At 37.7% G+C, this 21,438-nt stretch overlaps 1 protein-coding gene across 1 annotated transcript in view; it reads left to right on the forward strand.

Annotated features, from left to right (window-relative positions):
* The window catches only part of LOC110300626 (coiled-coil domain-containing protein 7A-like), a 319,531-nt gene that overhangs the window by 186,083 nt on the left and 112,010 nt on the right, over positions 1-21,438 (forward strand). The window contains exons 33-36 of the mRNA XM_085843505.1: positions 164-259; positions 2,697-2,807; positions 10,400-10,504; positions 10,830-10,958. Of these exons, the coding sequence (XP_085699631.1) occupies positions 164-259; positions 2,697-2,807; positions 10,400-10,504; positions 10,830-10,958 (441 nt within the window). The remainder of the gene's footprint in view (positions 1-163; positions 260-2,696; positions 2,808-10,399; positions 10,505-10,829; positions 10,959-21,438) is intronic.

The raw sequence follows: 21,438 nt of genomic DNA on the forward strand, positions 1-21,438 counted from the left end.
TGATACATGTTGGGGCATCTTCTGGGTATATGCCCAGGAGTGGTATAGCTCAGTCCTCAGGTAGTACTATGTCCAATTTTCTGAGGAACTGCCAAACTGATTTCCAGAGTGGTTGTATATATTAAAATATATTAAATACATTAAGATATACTTCTTCATGCAGTTTTAGATGAAGTGCAAGACAAAACCTTTGAACATCAAGAGTCAGGATTAAGATTAGAAGTTCAGGCAAAGAAACTAACATTCGGCCCTCAAAATAGTAAGTACAAAAATTATAGTTAACTTTAAATGTAAAGCATTAATCTTTTAAAATTATTTTCTTTAGCTCATAAATATACACATGAGCATATACTTTTTTTGTATCTTTGACATAAAGTATGAATCATCAGAATGATTAGAGAAGCATGGTGATCTAGATTTGTTTGACCTTTCTGTTCTTAAGGCCTCCTCCTGGCAGACTTGTGGGCTTAGTGTTCACTAAGACCCAGTGACTATTGAACAGTTGCTCCAGGTGTTCATTTTCTACAATCACCAGTGGGTACTATTTCATGATCCTTGGCATAGATTCCAACTGTCAATCAGTGAGTCTGCTGAAACAGGAGGGTATACTGGTTAGTTTTATGCAACTTGACATTGGCTAGTTTTAAGTAAACTTGATGTATGCTAGAGTTAACTGAAAGGAAGGAAACTCAAATGAGAAAGTGTGTCCATAAGATCAGGTTATAATGCATTTTCTTTGTAAGTAATTAATAGGGGAGAACCAAAGCCATTATGAGTGTAGTCATACCTGATCCTGGGCTCTACAAGAAAGCAGGCTGAGCAAGCCATGGGTAGTAAGCCAGTAAGCAGCACTACCCTTCCATGGCCTCTGTATCAGATCCTGGTTCCAGGCTCATGCCCTGTTTGAGTTTCTGTCCTGACTTCATTTATTGATGGACTACAATATGGAAGCATAAGCCAAATAAACCCTTTCTTCCCAAACTTGCTTTTGGTCATGGTGTTTCATCATAATAATAGTAAGCCTAACTAGTACAGAAGGCCTCAAGACCTTCCTGTCTGTCATCCAGATGGATGAGCCCCCAAGTAGCTGATGGAGGCCATATAAATGCTCCAGAGGCCAAACAGTCCCAGAGGCTGTCATTTGCTAGGAGAGCAAACTCATAACAGTTGGCAGATGCCTTCTTTGCTGTGAAATTACCTATTTATTTTCTAATTCCCACCCCCAGAATTTCACCTATTATGTCTCTGTCTCTGGCCTGCCTTGTGTGGTCCACCTGTGTTATAATAAGGCCCCAGGCTTCCCTGGAATTGCCTTTGTCTAGTCCCAGAGAAAGATATGGTCAGGACCATGGGAGTCTGCTATTTCTCAAGAGTGCTACTTTTCCTGGGCCAGCCCCTTTAGAAAGATGTAACTCTTCCCACATAAGGCAATCATCTGTGTGGACAAGATGCTGACAAAGGTACTTGCAAGGTCACCCAATTTGCATTCATCACCATCATACCTGCTGTCCTCAGCTTGAGTAGTAGCCACTGTTGATAGTACAGTGTCAGGCAATGCCTGGGCCAGGCAATTATAACTGACTTGACTGCAGGGGTCAAATTGCCAATGAGCAATTGTTATCAAAAACACCCAAGACCAACTGGCAACCATGACTTCCTTAAGCCAGAAAAAAAAGCAGGAGTTTCTTATTCTGCAGATAAGTGATAGTGTTTCTGAGGTGTGAACATGCCTAGTGGTTTCACTGACATAATCCCAACTGCAGCAGTTCTCAGAAACCAGGGTGTAGGAAGTTAGAGCATTTAAATTACTTCATGTCTGACAAGGACCCATTCAATACTGGCTACTGTGACAGAGAACAAGTGTTGGTGTTAGAGAGACCCACACAAAGCAAAACACAGACACTATCATGTTTCTCCATCATTCCAATGTCAGTAGCTCAGGGAATAATGTTACCTGCAAATCACCATCCAAAAAACACTGGTGAAAGTCTTTCTTCCCTTTGCATCTCAAACTTTAGCTCTGATTCAGGGTTTCAACAGGTGAGAAGAACACTGGCCATCTTGTAGTCTTATTTTTATTTGTTGTCTATTTAACTTAAGCCAAGAGTTTGGGTAAAACTTAGCAGGGTTCATGGATTTGTTTCAGAATTCACTGGGAGAAGAAACTGTACTAGTCATGAGCGCATCCACTAGGAAGATATTAGGGAGCTTCTTTAAGCACAGAGGGGAAATGACTCAGAAGCAAACAGTTACCCATACAATTTTATCTATCATGTAACCTATGTATGTTTATAGACATATATACATTTGATTAGATACTGACTAAATATAACACTTCCTCAAACAATTTCTTGTACTGGGAAACATAGATGTTCTTAAATATATATCAGTGATAAACAATGCTTGGTAAATGTGTGCTTTTATCAGTTGGTCTATGACTAGATCTGTCTAAAGTATAATGAACCTGGGGAAACCAGAGACTAATATAAAACATTTGATGCCTAGAAATAAAAAAAAATTATGAAACTTTAATATACATTAAAACTGTTACAGGAGTTTTAGCACATCTTACCTAGCATCACAGTCTTTATAAGTTTATAAAATGGCAAAATATTTTTATATATGTATCAATATAAAATCTGGATGCTTCATAAATCTGTTTTTCTATTAAGTATTAAACTTCTCCTTTAATATAGTTCACAATGAAGAATCAGCTACAGATATTAAACAGGAGTATCAAAATGTACCATCAAGCTCCCAAGTCCAGTTAAAGAAGCAAAAGTCTTTGGGAGGAGAAATATTTACTAGTGAGTATAAGGACTATATTTATCCTATATTATTTTAAATTAAAATAATTAGAACTTTTGTTTAATTCATAAATGTATATATAAGTGTATACCTGATAAAAGGGTCTATACTTTAAACATAAAATTTGAGCATTGCCAACCTAACTCAAAATCAAAAACATAGTCAACTTTTTGACTACAGTCAGTATAAGAGTAGAGTAGAGTAGAGTAGAGTAGAGTAGAGTAGAGTAGAGTAGAGTAGAGTAGAGTAGAGTAGAGTAAAGTATATGATTATGGTCCATGAATACCAAGGAAGTAATGGACAAATTATTTCATGAACAATGAGTGTTTCTAGGTGTCTCCAGTACCTGTCTTTCTCCAATGCAAATTTCCTACCAGAGATTCAAATTAGCTGATGATGGCTCACGGGCAAATATAGGTCTAGGAAGAGGCCAACAAGTCAGCTGGAGGGCCCATGGTATCATATTGTTTGTGATCTACCTAGAGTTGAGGAGTCTTTATGGTAACTAGGAATATGGGTACTATCTGACCTTCTGGCTGGCTGGAATGTGGGTGCAGCAATAGCTATATAATTCCATCAATTTTTCTTATTATTTTTACTTGAGAGGTGGGGAGGGCCAACTGAATACAGTCATCTTTTCTAAAGTGAAACATCATAATACTTAAAGATCACACATGAGAATTTCACACAGCAGAAATTCCTTGTATCTTTCAGAAAATAGTGGTTCTAGTGACATACTAAGATAATCATGTATAAAAGAGAACATGATTCTTTTTGGTCTGTTCCCTTATCTAAGCCTAGTTAGATGATTCTATGAGTACAGTAGTGCTTCTCCAGACATGTGTTTTAAAAGATTATGCAATTGTTACAACATCAGGGACCCCATGGAAAGGTTCAATCTTTGTGTTAAGTGTCCCATTCACAAAGCTAGCCAACAAGTATGACTGCAATGTCAGATGATGACATAAATCTCATCTATCCTATGCTTATCACTGTCAGTGAGTCAGGTTGACTCTGTTGTCAGTAGTGGTACTCGGGCTTTATGGGCTCTCATCAGTGAGAGTCTGGGTGCTCAAAGTCTTGCACTTGGGCTGGATATACTTGCAGCTTTATTTTTCAGCAATGATGAAAAATCATGTTTGCTTTCTTCCTTGGACAGTGAAGATGTTTTTCATGTGACAGTAGTGTGGGTGCAGAACATGGGGACTCCTTCACTGTGAGTAGTTCCACCAAAGCATGTATATACGAGTAGAGGACATAATAATGGGAATTTGTAGTGGTCTGAAGGGGATTTACCCAGTGACGAATATAAAGGCTCACTTTTTTGTTTGCCTCAGAACAAAACTAGAAAGAACGACCTAGTTCCCTTCCATTCTCATGGTAGGAACTGTGGGTCACTGTAATTTGTGAAAAGTGAAAGGTCTGGATAAAAGTAGGAATCAATCAGGACTTTAGAAGACCTTGTATTAATTTCTTTCTTCATCAAGGAAGCAAAATACACAGGTCTCAGAATCAATTGAAAAAGATTGCTCTAAGCCTGTCAAATATAGACACTGATGCCTTCTGGCAAACATGTACACATACACACACACAGCATGGCTCACCATTTGGCCTTCATGTTTAAATGGAGAAGCCACCCATCTACTAGATTCACACAAAGTTGTTTTCAATAGCACCAAGTTTTCTTTAAGGCGATTCACATTAAAAAAATAATAATAATAACTAATTCAGTAGTAAAGGGCCTGCAGTGTCAAACAGATGATTAAATTATATTTTTAGGTCTTTCTACTGGTCTTTAAGTTTGGTTAATAATCTTGCTATCTCTTGCTGTTTTCTATTCTCCTCTTGTGTAGTGGAAAGACCATTCATACCTCTATTATTTCTTTAAGGGGAGTTAAGTGAGAATTTCTGTACACCACTGGCACTTGTGGAACACATTGACATGGGAGAGGAGTAACACACTAAGCCGCTGGTGTCTCACTGTGACAACTAATGTAAACATGCTCCCAAGACATTTCAGTATACCCTCAGTGTGAATTGTGGGAGTTTTGAAGATTTTGTTTCCCTAAAAGGTTTCATTTGCTAACCTTCTTGCTGCATGCATGGTTACAGAAAATTATTAGTTCTTAAGTTAGTCAGTTAAAATAATAGGCTTAACATAACTATCAAGCATTTACTCACATCCTACCATGAAATACATAAAAGCATAATTGAAAAAGGATCAAATTCCACCAGGGTTTATTTTTACTCACAGAATGATAATGGCTGTGGTGGAAGAAGTCCCTCTTAGTGGAATGAACCCCAAACTCCTGGCTCCTGCTGTTTCACAGCCCCAAAGTACTGCTAGGAGGGAGAGGGAGGTGGGCAAGTAGCTTAATGGTAGTTTGTTTCTAACACTAACAGCATGAGAGAAAATGCTGTTATATGAGGGTTATAAAATTGGAATTCAGAGTTTACAAAATGAGCTAGGTTTCCTATTGATTAGACCAGTGTGTATCCTTCTATAAGTTATGCCACCCTCACACAAATAACAATATCTACTCAAACATGAGAATGTAGGGTTGAAAACTGAAGTACAACTAAATACCTCCAGAATAAAAAAGGTTAATAGTCAATATCATAAATAACTTTAATCATTTAAAATTAAACCCATTTTAGAGGACTTTCCATTGGTTCGTTTTCTTAGGATTTGAACATTTATTTTATAGAAATTTCTGAACTACAGTATACATTAGGATCTCTAAGGGAAAACAAACAAAATGTTGTTGAAGTTTAAACTTCCAAAGGAGCTAGAGAAATGACCCAAGGAGCTGAAGGGGTTTGCAGCCTCATAGGAGGAACAACAATGTGAACCAACCAGTACCCCACAGAGCTCCCAGGGACTAAACCACCAACCAAAGAGTACACATGGAAGGACTCATGGCTCCAGATGCATATGTAGCAGAGGATGGCCTAGTAGGTCATCAATGGGAGGAGAGGCCCTTGGTCCTGTGAAGGCTCTATGCCTCAGTGTTCCCCTTTGCACCTTATTCAGATTCACTTGGAGTCCAGGTCTTCATATTTCATATACTCATGTCTCAGCAGGGCAACTGTTTTTGCTGGTCTGGGCTCTGATCTAGGAAAGAATGTGTCTCCCTTCAATATAGCAAGGGTTCTGCTTGCCCTGGGAATAGTAAATTTCAAGTTAGATCATATCTATTACTGGCAGAAAGTCAGTCAACTGTGTGTAGTTTCATGGAAGGATAATGTTGTATACTGCAACCCATTACACACTAGGGCAAACTGATTTTGACCTTGTACAGTGACATGAGTCTTTCAGTTGTTAGGGGCAGTCTCTTCTGCAATACTGACAAAGTTAAAGCACTATGGAGCTCAGGGACAGTATGCACAGACTAGGTGTGTTATTGAATGGAGAACTTGTCTCACAAACAAGTTTTACCTTATTCATCTCAGCAGTGTGAGTATTTATACATTTCTTCCGCAGTTCATGAGCTTGTGTTTATTTGTTGGTTTGGTTTTATTGGATTTTTGTTGTTTAGTTTTGTTCAGTTTGATTATTTTTCTTTGTCTTTATTTTTTAAGGATGTCATCCCATACAGTCTAGATTTTTTTTATTTTTCACCCATTTTTAATTAAAATAGAATTATATCACTTTTCCTCTTCCTTTTGCTCCCTCCTCTACCTCTCCTACTCCCAACCACCTCCTATCCTATCCACTCTCCTATTATTGTTATACACAAGCATATTGTTATATACAAATATATAAATATGTAAATAAAATTGTTGTTGTATTTATACAACATCTTGTTATATATATAATTTTATATTTTTATTATATATAAATAATTTTTTCAGGGCTGATCACATTATATTGGATCATCTTTAGGAGAAGCCAATTTTCCATCTCCCAGTAGTCACTGGTTATCTATAGTTCTTCATCTAGGTACAGGAGCCTGTGAAAATGTTCCTTTTTGCTTTAGCATGTCTATTGATACTGCCATTTTTATATCTTTATATTTTATAAGCAATAACACTAATCACCATCAGGTACATCATGTTCTTTACATCCCTCCATAAAAATGCCCTACCTGCAGAAATTTCCTTGATTGTTTGTGATTGAATACACAAAGCAATACACTTGGCTATGTATTCAAACTAATTCATGACCTCACTGGCATGAACCATAGTAACAAAGGTTATAATGGCCTGTAGGACCCATGTACACTTATGTCTGTATAAGGGTACTAGGAATATTAGTAAGAATTAGTAATTCTTGGACCCAAAATGAAGCATGCTTCCTTTTCTCTCACCCCAATTATATTCCTTGTACCTCCATCACAAAATACAACAAGATAAATAGCTTAAGCAATGGAAATTCAGTATCTTAGAGTTCTTGAAACTGGCTGTGCAAGATAAGCCAGGGTTTGTTCTTCCTGGTGAGCAATTAGACTCTGCTGAATGTCTCTGATTGCTTACTGACAATATTTGGTTGCACTTGGCTTGCAGGCCTGGTATCATGACCTGTTTTTTTTTTTTTTTATTCTCACAGCCTTTTTCTCAGCTTGTACACCTCTTGTCTACAGAGCCCCTTTTGTAAGAGTATTACACATACTAGAACTAGATCTTCCACAATGAGTGTTTTAAATGCCCTGTTTCTAACTCAGAACACATTCTGAGGCACTGGAGGTTAGGAATTCTATATATTTGGGAGAAAAAAAACTACACAATTCCACCTACCAACTGCTAGCTAACCTCTCAATATTTCTTTCATCCTTCCCGTGAACAAAATACATCTATAACATTCCAATGTACTCCCAATTTAACTGTAATTCCAGAGTCTAATTTAAACATAATCAGCTTCTGACTCTTTCTCATAGCTAAATTGCCCTGGTAACTAATGATGGTGAGGTTTGGAGCACCACTCATCCCAGGGAGCCAAATTTCATGTTATACACTTCAAATACACAATGGTGTGACAGGCATACTGCAAACATTCCTGTTCCAGAAGGAAGGTAGCACGTGGGGCAAGCCAAGAAAATCCAGAGCATAACAGAGCCAAGTTAGTTTGATTTTTAAGTTTTGAGGATAATTTCACTGGCTTGATTCCTTTTTCCCCATGGCTCTGCTCTTGGTGCTGATTGCTTTGAAAAGAAACAGGCAGTGTCCCAGCCAGCTGGCCAGGGTGACAGGAAAATCTAAACTGGCATCGAAATCACACCCAGGGCCATTCTTCCTATTTATTGAAGAATAATATTTTCACAGCAAAATAATTGTTGGCCTCCTTTATACCTGTTGGATCCCAGACATATATAAAGTATCTATAATTCCACCCATTTTGGTTTCCTTGGCCCAGTTATTTCTGTGGATCCATCTTGACTCTTAAACAACAAAGCATGCCTTGGTGTGTCCTTCCAGAGTAGGTGTGATTTTCATTAACTTTGACTTTCATTTTTAATAAGCTGGGAAATTTGCAATTTTTTTCTGTTTCCTTTTTACCTAATGATTTCTTTTTCACTTTCTTTACCTACTGCTTTATCTAGGAAAAAAAATCAAGCCAGCCTTAAATGCTTTATTCTGAAATTGAGTTAGCAAAATATCAGAGTTCTTTGTTCACAAGTTCCACTTTCTACAGAATAGAATCACATTGCCTGCCATTTTATAGGAAGAACTTTAACTCCCTAACATACCTTCTATTTCCATCAAACCATGCCACAAGCATTTTCAGTATTCATATTTCTGTTTGCTTTATCTCCATACCAGTATGTTTCGATCTAAGATGTGAGCTCTTACCTTTTCTTTCTGAGATCACATACGTCCATTGTTAGGGCTTGTATCTTTTCGAAAGGGGTGTAATTCAACCTCTAACCTCTGAATTAGATAGTATCAAAGACTGTGGAGGCTGTAGTTAATTACACCAAGAGGCCTAAGAAACACATGCTGCTCACTCCTTGCTTGGAACAAGGCATCATTCTCCAGTATGGAAATAGGAGCCAAACCCAACCCCTGGTCTTGTTTATTTTGAAAAGACAAGGTGTTGGGTTAAAAATTTAACAGTGCTCCAGTTCACAGGCAGATTCACTTGGGGTGGAGGTGGGGTCATTGATAGTTTATGTGTCATTGTGGGTCCTTATTAGATAGACCTATGATAAAAGACTATGGTGTAGTAGTTGGTATCAGGTCTGGCATTTAAGTTTTACTCTATGATAATTGCTAGAAAACCTTTGTGCTATTCTAGTGGTTGGCCTAAAGGACACATGTAAGACTTTAAAATGTGAATGTTCTCCTCATAAGTAGAGATGTACATAAACATGTATATATGGACATAGGCATATATCATGTGCACAATACTCCTGTGCATAGATGCTCACACACATTTTAGAAATCATGAACTCTCTTGGATGCCTTCAGTTTCAGTCTCGGGGACTTGTTCTCTCCTTTCTCCATTTAGCATGTGTGTCCTTACACGGTATAAACTTGGATTCTCAAAATATTGACAGATTCATACACATACTTTATACTATAATGTTTCAGGTCTTGTTGGAGAAGTCTTTAGCAGAAAGAAAAAAAAACAAAAGCAAAAACTATGATGGTTTATGTGAATTATCAATTTGACAGAACCAATAATCAAGTGGAAGCCTGGTCCCTAAGCAATACTGTGGAAAACCACATCTTGACTGTGGTTGAAACTGTCCCCTGGCAGGAGATCTTGGATTGTATAAAATGAAGAAAGCAATCAGAATGCTGGCATGCATTCAGCACTTTGCAATGCATTCAAGCACTCTCCAAATGTAGATGCAACATGGCCAACTACTTAAAGCACCTGCTGCCTTGACTGCCCCACCAATTGGACTGTGAGCTAGAATATACCCTTAAGTTGCTTTTTCCCAGAGTATCTTATCACAGCAAAGAGGAAAAGAAACTGAGACTATTCCTAGCTGTTAAATGTGTGGAGTTTTGCTTCACTTCTGTACTTTGTTTGCAGTTTAATCCTCATTCCTTTAATTTTACCTTCTAATGAAATGTGCACAGTCACCCAGGTGCCCTAAGTAGACAGTTCTTCTTTTGCATTCTTTTACTTAACTTTCTTTCAGTAAATCTTCTTAAGTTCATTTATATAAATGCTTTTGCTATTCTTTCATAGTCACACACCACCTTGTACTACCTCATGTACAGCAGTTCTATACTGTGTTAATACACATGTATTGGTTTATTTAGCCACTGTTCTATGTTTGATGTGATTTTGGATACTTTACAGTTGCAATCATGCTGTGGCAAGTAGACTTGTAGACGTGTGTTTTCTTTGGTTTGTCTAGGAATAAATAGTAACCTAAAAACATCAGTAACCTGTGAAATTAGTAGACAGAATATGACACAGTTGATTCCTCCAAATATTTATAAAATAGTATGGCAATTTCCACAATATCCATTGATGAGACTTTTCCCATATTCATGTCAGATATAACATGGCAACTTAGGACTTTATGAAAATAAGAGAAAGTATTGTTATACACCTGTTATTAGATATTTGAACACTGATATTCCATAGATTTTCCTTTATATTGAGAAAAACTAAATATATATCTTTATTTAGCTCATTTTGTAGTACCAGCGGAAAGTCATGCACAATTATATCAAACGTATACACCAGAAACACAGATAGAAAGAGCAACAACTTCTGGCACTGGAAGACTCACTAGTAAGTAAAATAAGCATAAACAGTTTTAAATTAAGTCCAACAGAAGGCTCATGTCTCTGTGTCATGAATTCTGTGTATGTTTCATGGACAGGTTGTGCTCTGACCTGAGTGTGAATTTTTTTGGACAATAATAGATGGAAGTGAAAATGAATAAACTGGGCAAACAATAACCATTGGATTCAGGGTGTTATTTTCATGCTCAGGAACTGCTATGAAAGGCTGTGCATTCTTGTGAATACTGTGCTCATCTTTTCTCATCTCCCTATGGGTGGGACATCTTAGTGTTCAGAAATTCTCCAACTCGTGTGGCTTTTTTCCTCCTTAGCAATTCCTGTAGAACACCCCAAAAAGGAAGCATCACCGGACAATCTATTTCCTGAGAAGAAACTTTATATAACTAGAGCCCCGACTCAGACCAAGAAACAGTACCCTCCTTGGGACACTAATGCAGAGAGTAAGTACACTTCTTTTACATTATTTTTTGTAAAGACTTACTTATTTTGTATATGTGAGTACACTGTAGCTGTCCTCAGACACACCAGAAGAAAGCATTGGATACCATGACAGATGGTTTTGAACCACTATATGGTTGCTGGAAATTGAACTCAGGAAGAGCAGTCAGTGCTCTTAACTGCTGAACCATCTCTCCAGCCCCCTTTTATGTTATTTTAAATTAAACTTAAGAAACCTTCCTATTGAGTTTTAGAATAGACCTTCAGCCATGTGCTTCTTTGAACTATTATGCACAAATAGTGCTGACAATACTCCCAAATCTTCTGACAATCTAGGAATCATTTGTAACTAACTGCTGGCTTGCCTGTGGCCACATTCTAAATTTCCATTTCTTATTGTAGTATCAAGTTCTGCTTTGATCTTAGGATGCTGTAGTGTTTTATATATATATTTCAAAGATTCACCTCTTCAAGGTCAGAGAATATTGTTCTACTAAAGGGACTCATCATTTTGATAGTTTTCTTCATTTCTCTTAACAACTTCCTTATTTGTTATTAATGTGGCTCAGTACACTTTCTTCTGGTTATTCTCTGAATGGTATTTTGTCTCTTATTGCTTTAATTTTCTTCTGTTTTACTATTTCAATGTTTTTGTTAGAAGAAACTTTGTATGTGCTTTTGTACTCATTCTGATACTTCTATCTTAATAAGCTCTTAAGGGTATATGTAGCCAAATTATGGATATTCCTTTTCAAAATTTTTTAAAAAAATTTTTATGTGTATGAGTGTTTTGCTTGCATATATGCATGCTCCATGTGCATGTCTGGTACCTGTGGAAGTCAGAAGAGGGTGTCAGATTCCATGATACTGGAGTTATAGATGGTTATGAGGCACCATGGGGATGCTGGAAACTGAACTTATATCATCTAGCAGGGCAACAAGTTCTATTAACCACTGAGAATCATCTTTTCAACCCTAAATTATATATATTCTAAGCTGTAAGTATTTCTGTTTTCTTGATTTTTCTTTTTTATTACCTGTTATGGCCTTTCCCTTTGTCTGCTTTACTTTCTGTAATTTTGTATAATGTTATATTGGATCCAAAATTTTTGCATTTGAAGTGTTGATTAAGTAAGAAAATCAAATAATTAAAAATATGAGTATAAATTTGATAATAGTAATAAAATAATCTATAAAATTTATGACCAAAGCTGCTAGAATAATGGTGTGCAAAAAGTAGCAAAGGTGCTTTTTCATTTAAGTAGTTAAGTTTACATTCATAGTATATTTATATTTCAATTTGACAATAATTTGCTTGCATCATTAAAAATAAGAAAAGACTTTAATGAGCTCCATTCTTGGGTCAGAGATCCCATGAATACTCACAAATTTCATTCAGGTTAAGGGATGTACCCATTAAGAAGACATAGAATTCTATACCTACACACACCAAACATGGGTACACCAAAATTTATAAGATAGACATGATACTATATAAAGTAATGTATTTCCCCCAAGTAAATATCCTACCCTCACCAACAAACAGATAGTTTTTGCAGAAAATATCTGTATTAAATAACACCATAGATTAAATGCATTTAACAGACATCTGTAGAACATTCCATCCAAACTCTGAAAAATGAACATTTTTCTCAACAGCCTATGGCCATTTCTCTAAAATAGGTCACATACTGAGATACAGTGCAAACTTTAGTAAATTTTAGAAAAACCAAAATGTATGGGTATTTTGCCTGCATAAATGTTTGTGTACCATGTGCAAGTAGTGCCTGAAAAGGGCAGAAGAGGGCATTAGAACTGGAATTACAGGTGGTTGTGATCTAACATGTGAGTGCTTGGACTCAAATCTGAATCCCATGGAATAGCAGTTGGTGCTCTTAACTGCTGAGCTATCTTTCCACAAACATTCCTCTCACCTTGGTTTTTCTAAATGTAGGCATTCAGAGTTACAAACTTCTCTCTTAAGACTATGTTCATTGTATCTAAGGTGTTTTGTTATGCTGTATATTCATTTTCATTCCATCTAGGAAAAAATGTTTGCTTCTTGATTTCTGAACTTACCCATTCATCATTCAGTCATCAGTCATTTAATATCCATTAGTTGGAGTATTTTCTGTAGTTTCTCTTGCTGTTGATTGCTGGCTTTATCTCATTTTGTTCAGATAGAATGCAGGTCATTACTTCATTTTTCCTATATTAGTTAGATTTGCTTTGTATTCTAATATATGACCTATTTTAGATAATGTTCCTTGTAATGCTAAGAAGACATGCTATGTTTGAATGGAATGTTTTGTAGCTACCTACTAGGTCCATCAGATCTATGATGTCATTTAATCCCATCCAGAATTTATTTTTTTCATTTTTTTAAACACTTGATCTAATGGTGAATGTGCTGTATTGTGACTACCCATTATTACTATATTGGGTTTCATCCATGATGACTAAAGACATTGAACATTCCTTTAAGTGCCTCTTGGCCATTTGAGATTCCTCTGTTGAGAATTCTCTGTTTAGTCCTGTACCCCATTTAGGCCAACTTCCAAAGTCCCCATAGTCTACAGCAGTCTCAAAAATTTTAAAAGTCCAAAATTCAATGTCTTTTCTGAGATAGATCCAATCACTTAACTGTAATCCCCAAAGCAAGACAGGAAACAAGCCAGGCAAACTCCAAACTCTGCAACTCCCAGTCTGATGCTAAAGCAGTCTTCAGATCTCCAACTCCTTTTTCATCTTGTTGACTGCAACAAATTTCTTTTGTAAGACCCGAAAAGCCTTACGTCTGGGATGTCCCACTCACAGAATGCAGAGATGGAGATTGATGCAAAAAGCAAGAGGTTTATTAATCCAGCATGCTGGGGTTGTCCTGAAATCAGGATAGAAGTGACCCCGAGTAGCTAAAGCACACACCTTTTATACATTTTTTTTTAGAGCAGTTCTCAGTCACAGTTTAGGGATGGCAGTTTATCATTGGTTAACCTTTAACCACATTAATGGGGGCAGATGTAAGAACCGAAGACATTGTGTGGGCTTTTCTAAACAATCAGAGGACTATCTCTTAGTGGGTAAACTTAAGGACCGGAGGCCAATTCTAGGAAAAGAACATCTTGACATTTACTTAACTTCTTACAACAGTGGTCATTTTGAGCTACCACAAATCTTACACTTTCTCCTAGATTGGTTCCACTCCCTGTTAGCAACTTTCCTTAGCAGATAGCCCATGCATGGCTCTGGCATCCCAAACATATTGTGGTCTCCATGACAACTTCAGTGTTACAGCTTCTTGTTTCAATGTCTTTGATCCACACATGATCTTCTAGGCTCCTCCAAAAGGCTGGTGTCACTTCTCCAGCTCTGCCTTCTGTAGCACTCTAAGCTGAGGTTGATCCACTCCACTGCTGCTACTGTTCTTGGTGATCATCCCATGGTACTGGCATCTCCAATACACTGGAGTCTTCACCAATAGCTGCTCATAGACGTTCTTCATGGTGCCAAGCCTCAACTCCTTTGCATGACCTCTTCAGTCCTGGCCCATCAACTGCAACTGAGGCTGCACCTTCCAGTGGCCTTCCATGGCCTCTCACAGTGCCAAGCCTCAGCTGTTCTTCGTGACCTCTTCATGCCTTCAAAACTAGTACCACCTGGGTGACTATTACACATTACCAAGTACAACTGTTACAAGGAGGTACAACCTTGGCTATCTCTGAAACATAGCTTCTTTGTGCTCTCAGAAAACACTTGCCAGAAGATTACACCTTAATGATGCTGGTCTCTTCTTAATCACCACAAATTTCTTAGCTCCAGATAACCTACGTCAATTGTCTCAGTAGTCCCTTCTATTCTGGGCTCTAAAGCCAGAGTCATGTGTCCAAAGCTGCTGAGTTCTACTGCTTGCTAAGACTGGAATATGGCCCCCTTGTTCTATTACATTATTACCGGCTTTCTCTTTTCTAGTGCCTTTACTGCCTAAGCTTGGCTGCCCTTGATCTTGCTCTGTAGACTGACTTTCAAGACAGAGATCTGCATGCCTGTCTCCTAAACACTGGGATTAAAGATGTGGTCCACCAAACCTGAATTTAAGTTTTTCTTCACCTAGATCTTGTTCTGTTCTAGGCTGGCCTTGAATCTCCTTGTCTTTGCCTCCTGGGATTAAAGGCTTGTACTATCAAGCCTGAACCTAAACTTAGCTGGGTGGAATCTTGCCCCAAGGTCACTACTTCCTTAATTCAATTTAATATCCTTGAACACAGGATTCAGCTCCATTTCACTTCTGGTGTCTCTTTAATATTCAAACTATATATTTTGTATTTTTTCCTTTCTTAGCTTGCTATGTTTGTTCAAAATGTTCTTCGTCAGACTTAACCAGAGAAGAAAGTCTCTGTTGGGCTTTTTTGAGACATCCTTTGTCAATGCACTTAATATAAATCTCTTTACCTTAGCCTCAGGCAGTCTAATCAGAGAATGGTAAAAAGCAGCTATGTTCTTCACCAAAACAAGACAAAAACAGTCTTTCGGCCACATATTAAAGTCCTTCTCCAGTGAAACCTCCTGGGCCAGGTCTGTACAATTCAAATCACTCTCAGTAACAGTCTTCCATATTCCTACTGGGATAGTCCATTAAGCCCCATTTAAAGCATTCCACTGCTTTCCAAATCCAAAGTCTCAAAATCCACATCCTTGCAGACAAAAGCATGGTCAGGCCTATCACAGCAATACTCCAGTTCCTGGTACCAATTTCTGTCTTAGCTAGGGTTTTATTGCTGTGAACAGATACCATGACCAATGTAACTCTTATAAGGATAATGTTCAATTGGGGATGGCTTACAGGTTCAGAGGTTCAGAGGGTTCAGTCCATTATCATCAAGGCAGGAGCATGGCAGCATCCAGAGAGGTATGGTGCAGGCAGAGCTGAGAATTCAACATCTTCATTCGAAGGCTGCTAGCAGAATACTGTCTTCCAGGCAGCTAGGACTAGGGTATTAAAGTGCCCCAGTGACACACCTACTTCAACAAAGCCACACCTTCTAATAGTTGTCATTCCCTGGGCCAAGCATAAATAAACCATCACGCCAGGCAATCCTGGATTCCTCTGTAGTCTGGAATTACATAATAAGTAGCTTTTGTTTGTTTTGTTTTGTTTTGTTTTGTTTTTTGAGACAGGGTTTCTCTGTGTACCAGGCTAGCTTTGAACTCAGAAATTCACCTGCCTCTGCCTCCCAAGTGTTGAGATTAAAGGCGTGCACCACCACTACCTGCCAGAAAGTGGCTTCTATAGAAATCCCATGTTGCTGCAGGCCACTGTCAGCCAGCCCACCTCTGAAAGGTCATAGCAGCATTACCCTTCCCCACTTTGTTGGCATGCCAACAGAACTCCACCTAAGGTGGCTACCCAAGGAATTAGAGGTACATATAAGGCAGTAAAAGCCAGGCCTAAGCTTGGAGCTACCCATCAGCCTCATTCAACATACGGAGCCTCTATTGTTGTCTTACTACATTAGTTAGCATTGCCAATATGGTGATGGAAAGGAGGAATGACAGGGATACCCTTACTCTGTTCTGATCTTAGAGGAAACACTTCAGTGAGCTAAGGGTTAAAAGGGTTGCTAAGGAATTTAAATAGTTTTATCAGATGTTTCTTGAGTACACCAGACAGGACAACAATGAATAAAAGACTAGCTCACATAAAAGTTGGCAATCTTTGCCATAAAGAAAGTTAACAGTTTTGTTTTACTTTCTCATGTGATGTCTAGTAAAATGAAAGGGGTCCTACAAAAGGTCAGGCATTTATGCCATAAGCTGGTTCATTGTTATTTTAACAATGAATAACTGTGTTTGGAAAAATAATAGCTCTTTGTATCAATTGTGCTGTATCTTACTTCTCATATGGAGAGTGGCTTCAGCTATGCTCTGCTTGAGGGATCCTTTGGCTCTCTCCGTGCCTGCAGTTTCTCTGTCTTTCTATCTTACCCTGTTTTGATGATGCGGACTACACTAACTTTTATATATATATTAGACATTGCATACATAAGAGAAATTTCTCTAGGCTTTGGTAAGTGATTTTCAAGCATTATTGATTTCCATCTGCCAAAATTTTATAGAGAATTTATTATATCTTTGTTCCCAAGAGATATTAAGTTGTAATTTTTCTTTCTAAGAATGTCTATTTGGTTTTTGTTATGGAGCAATACATTTTTAAATTCATTTGACTAATATGGGGAGTGGAGGAAACCCCGAGTGAATGAAATTCTATGTATGCTAATGTCATAGACACAGTTATATCAAGGTCTCCAATAGCTCAGCCTCATGAATGGCAAACCATCCCAACATTCAGGGTGAAACTCAGGAATGACAAAGCATTCTGTATGTGGATGCTAATAGTTTGTGCATAAAATGTCCATCACAGTTTTCTCCCCAACTTCCTATTTACAGCCTGAGGATGGCTCCACTACTTAGACTGCCTCTACCAAGATTAGCTAAACCTGCCTCCTTGATTCATCTGTATGCCAGAAACCCATGTCTGTTCAACTATATACAATAAACATGCTGAGTTTCTAGAGTGCTGCAACTTCTTCACCTCATCCCGGCTTTGCCATGAGTCTGTGTGCTTGTTCTTTCTTAATCCTTTGCCATCCATCCCTGGAGCCATAGTCAAGTGAAAGCAAGGTGGCATTTGAACAGGGATTGGAGCAGGGACCCAGGCTGTGGATTCTTACTACAAGGAACTCTCATTGGTCAGACATTGGTCAGGGAATGCTTCCATGAAAAGCAAACTGATAAAGGATAAAGCAAAAACAAAAAATAAAGAATTAATGATAAAGGAATAGAAGGGAGCCCATGTCAGTCCCTTGGGACAAGTAGAATCTAGACACTAGAAGTTATATGTCATTAAGCAGAATCTAAAGATAGGTAGGTAGTTACTAGTGCTTGTGGGAGATTTCTGGAACCCGGGGAAATAGAGATGAAGCATTGCAGCTTCATCAGCTCTTGCTCTTGTATGGAGAGAGACTTGACTTCCAGAGGAAGGGACAGGGATTTATCTTCCTAGGAAGAAATAGAAGATTAAGGAATGGATACATGGCAGAGAAACCAAGCATGTTTTTTTGTTGTTGTTGTTTTTGTTTGTTTGTTTGTTTTTGTTTTGCTTTTGCTTTCAGTTTTAACTGTCTTCATGTTATACTTGGGGGGTGGAGAAGCAGCACACAGGTGATAGGCACAGCAGTGGAACTCTGGGTGGGCAGGAGGAGGCCTGCCTGTCTAGCCAGCTGTGTGGGCTCTGAGTAGGTGCTAGAGCAGTTGGTCCTTTCCAGATATCTGCATTGGTAGCCCATCCAGCCCATCGAGGAGTGCAAACCTGGAGGCAACAGTGAGTGCATGAATGGAGGAGGCTATAGCTAAAGGGAAAAGTCGTGGTTTTCTTAAATGCTACCTGTTTTTTGTTGTTTGTTTTGTTTTGTTATGTTGTTTTTAAACAACCAGACCCAGAATCCAGCAGTTATATTTCTGAGATGTCTGGTAATTTTACTTGTGCAGATAAGACTGATCAAGGGAGAAGCCTAGTGGGCCTGTGGTTTTTTTTTTTTTTTTTTTTTCCATTCAGTGGTCAGGTACCACATCTTCCTATACCAGTTTAGACTAATGACTATCTCTTTGTGAGGAGGGCAGGAACTTTTTCAGAACTACCTGGAGTCCCAATGGGCTCTATTCAATTATCTGGGCCTAGCTACAGTCCTACAATTAAGATAACTGGGACCCACCTCTTGGATGTTTGGACTCACAGTATAATGATAAGAAGGATGAGACCTATATCACTGGCACAACCTAGAGACACAAAATGCTTATGATCAGAATGTTTCTCCTGTGGTATTGTGAAAATGATCCTTGATGACCTTTAAGGCTTATACCTTTTAAATTTTTTCTTTTGTGGTTGTTGTGTAGTGTGGCTGTTATGATCTTCCTTCTTATCCTTACAGTCTGCTGTGAAGCAGTGCTGTGAACTGCTCCTCAACCAAGCATGAAAAAAACTAACCTGAACATCTAAGACAAAAAGAGGGGCAGGAGCCATACTGAGTGGTGGGATATCCTTAAGGGAATGATGTTCTGAGTGACTGTTGTGGACACTAGCTTAGCCATATCAAGAACTCCAATTCTTCTGTTCCATGGCAGGGGCAAAACCTCCCCCTACCCAGAGTGAGGCTCCTCAAGGGTTTGAATGCAAATGTTAATAGCATGTGCAGAAAAAATGTCTATCTACAATAGCTTCCTTTCTCCAGATATGCACAGCTTAAAGATGGCTCTCCTACAGAGATGGCTCCTATCAAGAGCCATCTTGGTTAGCTGAATGTACCTCCTTGATTCACCTGTATGCAATAGCCCAATGCCCCTGTTCAACTATATATAACAAACACTGAGCTTCTAGGGTGCTGTAGCTTTTCTGCTGGAGAACCAAGGCCACTTGATCCCAGCTTTGTTCTGTGTGTTTATCTTTTCTTCCCCAACAAACTTCAGTCATCCCTAGAGCCATGTTAATTGAGATCAGAAATTGTACATTATATTGCTTTTTAATTTGTTCAATATGTTCCAGGACTCAAAATATCCTCTATCTTAGTGAGTAGTTTGTGGAGTAGGATTTTTAAAATCATATGCTGCTCTTGCTCAGTAATTGACAAAGTTCATTATGTCTAGTTGATTGGTGGTATTTTTAATTCCCATCAGTAATGAGTGAGCTTTCCTATTTATTACATCCTGGTTACAACTCTCTTTTTAGGTGTTGATGTTTTAAATTTGGGCCATTGTAATGGTATTTCATTGTTGTTTTAATTTATACTTATGGGCTGGAGAGATGATTCAGTGGTTAAGAGCACTTGCTCCTCTTGCAGAGGATTTGGGTTCTGTTCCCAGTGCCCACATGGTGCTCACATAACTTTCCTTAATTCCAGTTCCAGGGCATAGGATGTCCTCTTCTGGCCTCCACAGGCACCAGATATACATGATACACAGACATACACATAATTTTTTTAATTAATTCACATGTAGGCAGTACATATATCATCTGGAAATAACGAATTAAAACCAGTAATAAAATATGACTGGGACTCATCTATTCTACAGAGATAAAACAATCTGTTCATAGATGACATGACTTATATTTCCTTTGTGTACATTTATTAACTTATTATAACGCCAAATTATCTGAACATCCTATTTGGATGTCACAAAGCAAGAGTATCTTTGCCTTATTCTTGGCCTCAGTGGAAAAGTTTCTAGTTTCTCACTATTAAGTACAGAAATAACTATGGAGTTCCCACAAATGGTGTTTATAAAGTTGAGGAAATCCCCTTCTGTTCTGATTTTGCTGGTGTTATTTATTGTAAATGGGTGTTAAATTTTATCTAATGCCTTTTTGCATCAATGGAGATAATCATATGATTTTTTTTCTTAGCCTGTTAATGATAGATAACCAATTTCCAGATATTGTACTTCCTTGTAGTCTGAATTAAATTCCAGTAGCTTCTAACTCTTTATATGTGTTTTGGAGTCAATTTATTTATATTTCATTGAGGGGCTATGTTGCTGAGTGGTATTGAAGTATAATTTTCTTGTATTAGGGCAATGCTGGCCTCAGAGAAGTAGAAACGAGTCCATTTTATTCCCTCTTCTAGAAAATGTAGAAATTTGGTATATACCTTGTCTTTAAATGTTTGTTCGAATTAACCAGAGAATCCCTTTGGCTCTGCTACCTTATATTATTAACAGTTATTTCTGTATTCATTTTATTTAATGGCCTCATTTTAATTACATTTTTCTTATGTGAAACTTGAGAGATTATCTCTTTCAAATCATTGGAACATTTAATTTAGGTTACTAGTTTTAAGCATAGAATTATTTACAGTTTATTTTTTTCTGATTTTAACAATTTATATTCCCTTTGTTCTTAGTCTGCCTAAAGATTTAGAAATTTTATTCATCTTCTTAAAAAGATAACTTTTATTTTGTTGATTTTTCCTCTGTTAATTTTATTTTCAATTTTTTAGAGTTCTGCTCTAACAATTTTTTTTAACTTTAGATTTTATTAGTTCATCCTTTTCTAGTTTCCTAAAGTAGAAACAAGTTATTGGTTTCTGATCATCTTTTCTAATATATGCATTTGATGCTATAAATTTTCTTACAAATACTACTTTCACTGCAGCAAGAATGATTCAGGATAGACAAAGAAGGAAGCAGAACTTCTAGCATAGAAGTATAATATTGAAGAATTGGAAAGTAGTACTGTGTTGAAAGCTGCATGATTGGAGGTGATTATACAAAGCAACTTGTTTATAATGTGAATGAAAAAATCCTTGTATTAGAGGAAGATACCATCAAGGACTCATATTGCAGAAAGTCAATGAATGACTCTGAGAATTCAGAGGATAGTCTGATTTTCTTGTTATGAGCTAATGAAGATTGATGGCTTTACACTGAAACTTG

Source organism: Mus caroli, unplaced genomic scaffold (genome assembly GCF_978045245.1).
Source record: "Mus caroli unplaced genomic scaffold, Mus_caroli_1 scaffold_10, whole genome shotgun sequence".
In the NCBI taxonomy this organism is placed as follows: domain Eukaryota; kingdom Metazoa; phylum Chordata; class Mammalia; order Rodentia; family Muridae; genus Mus; species Mus caroli.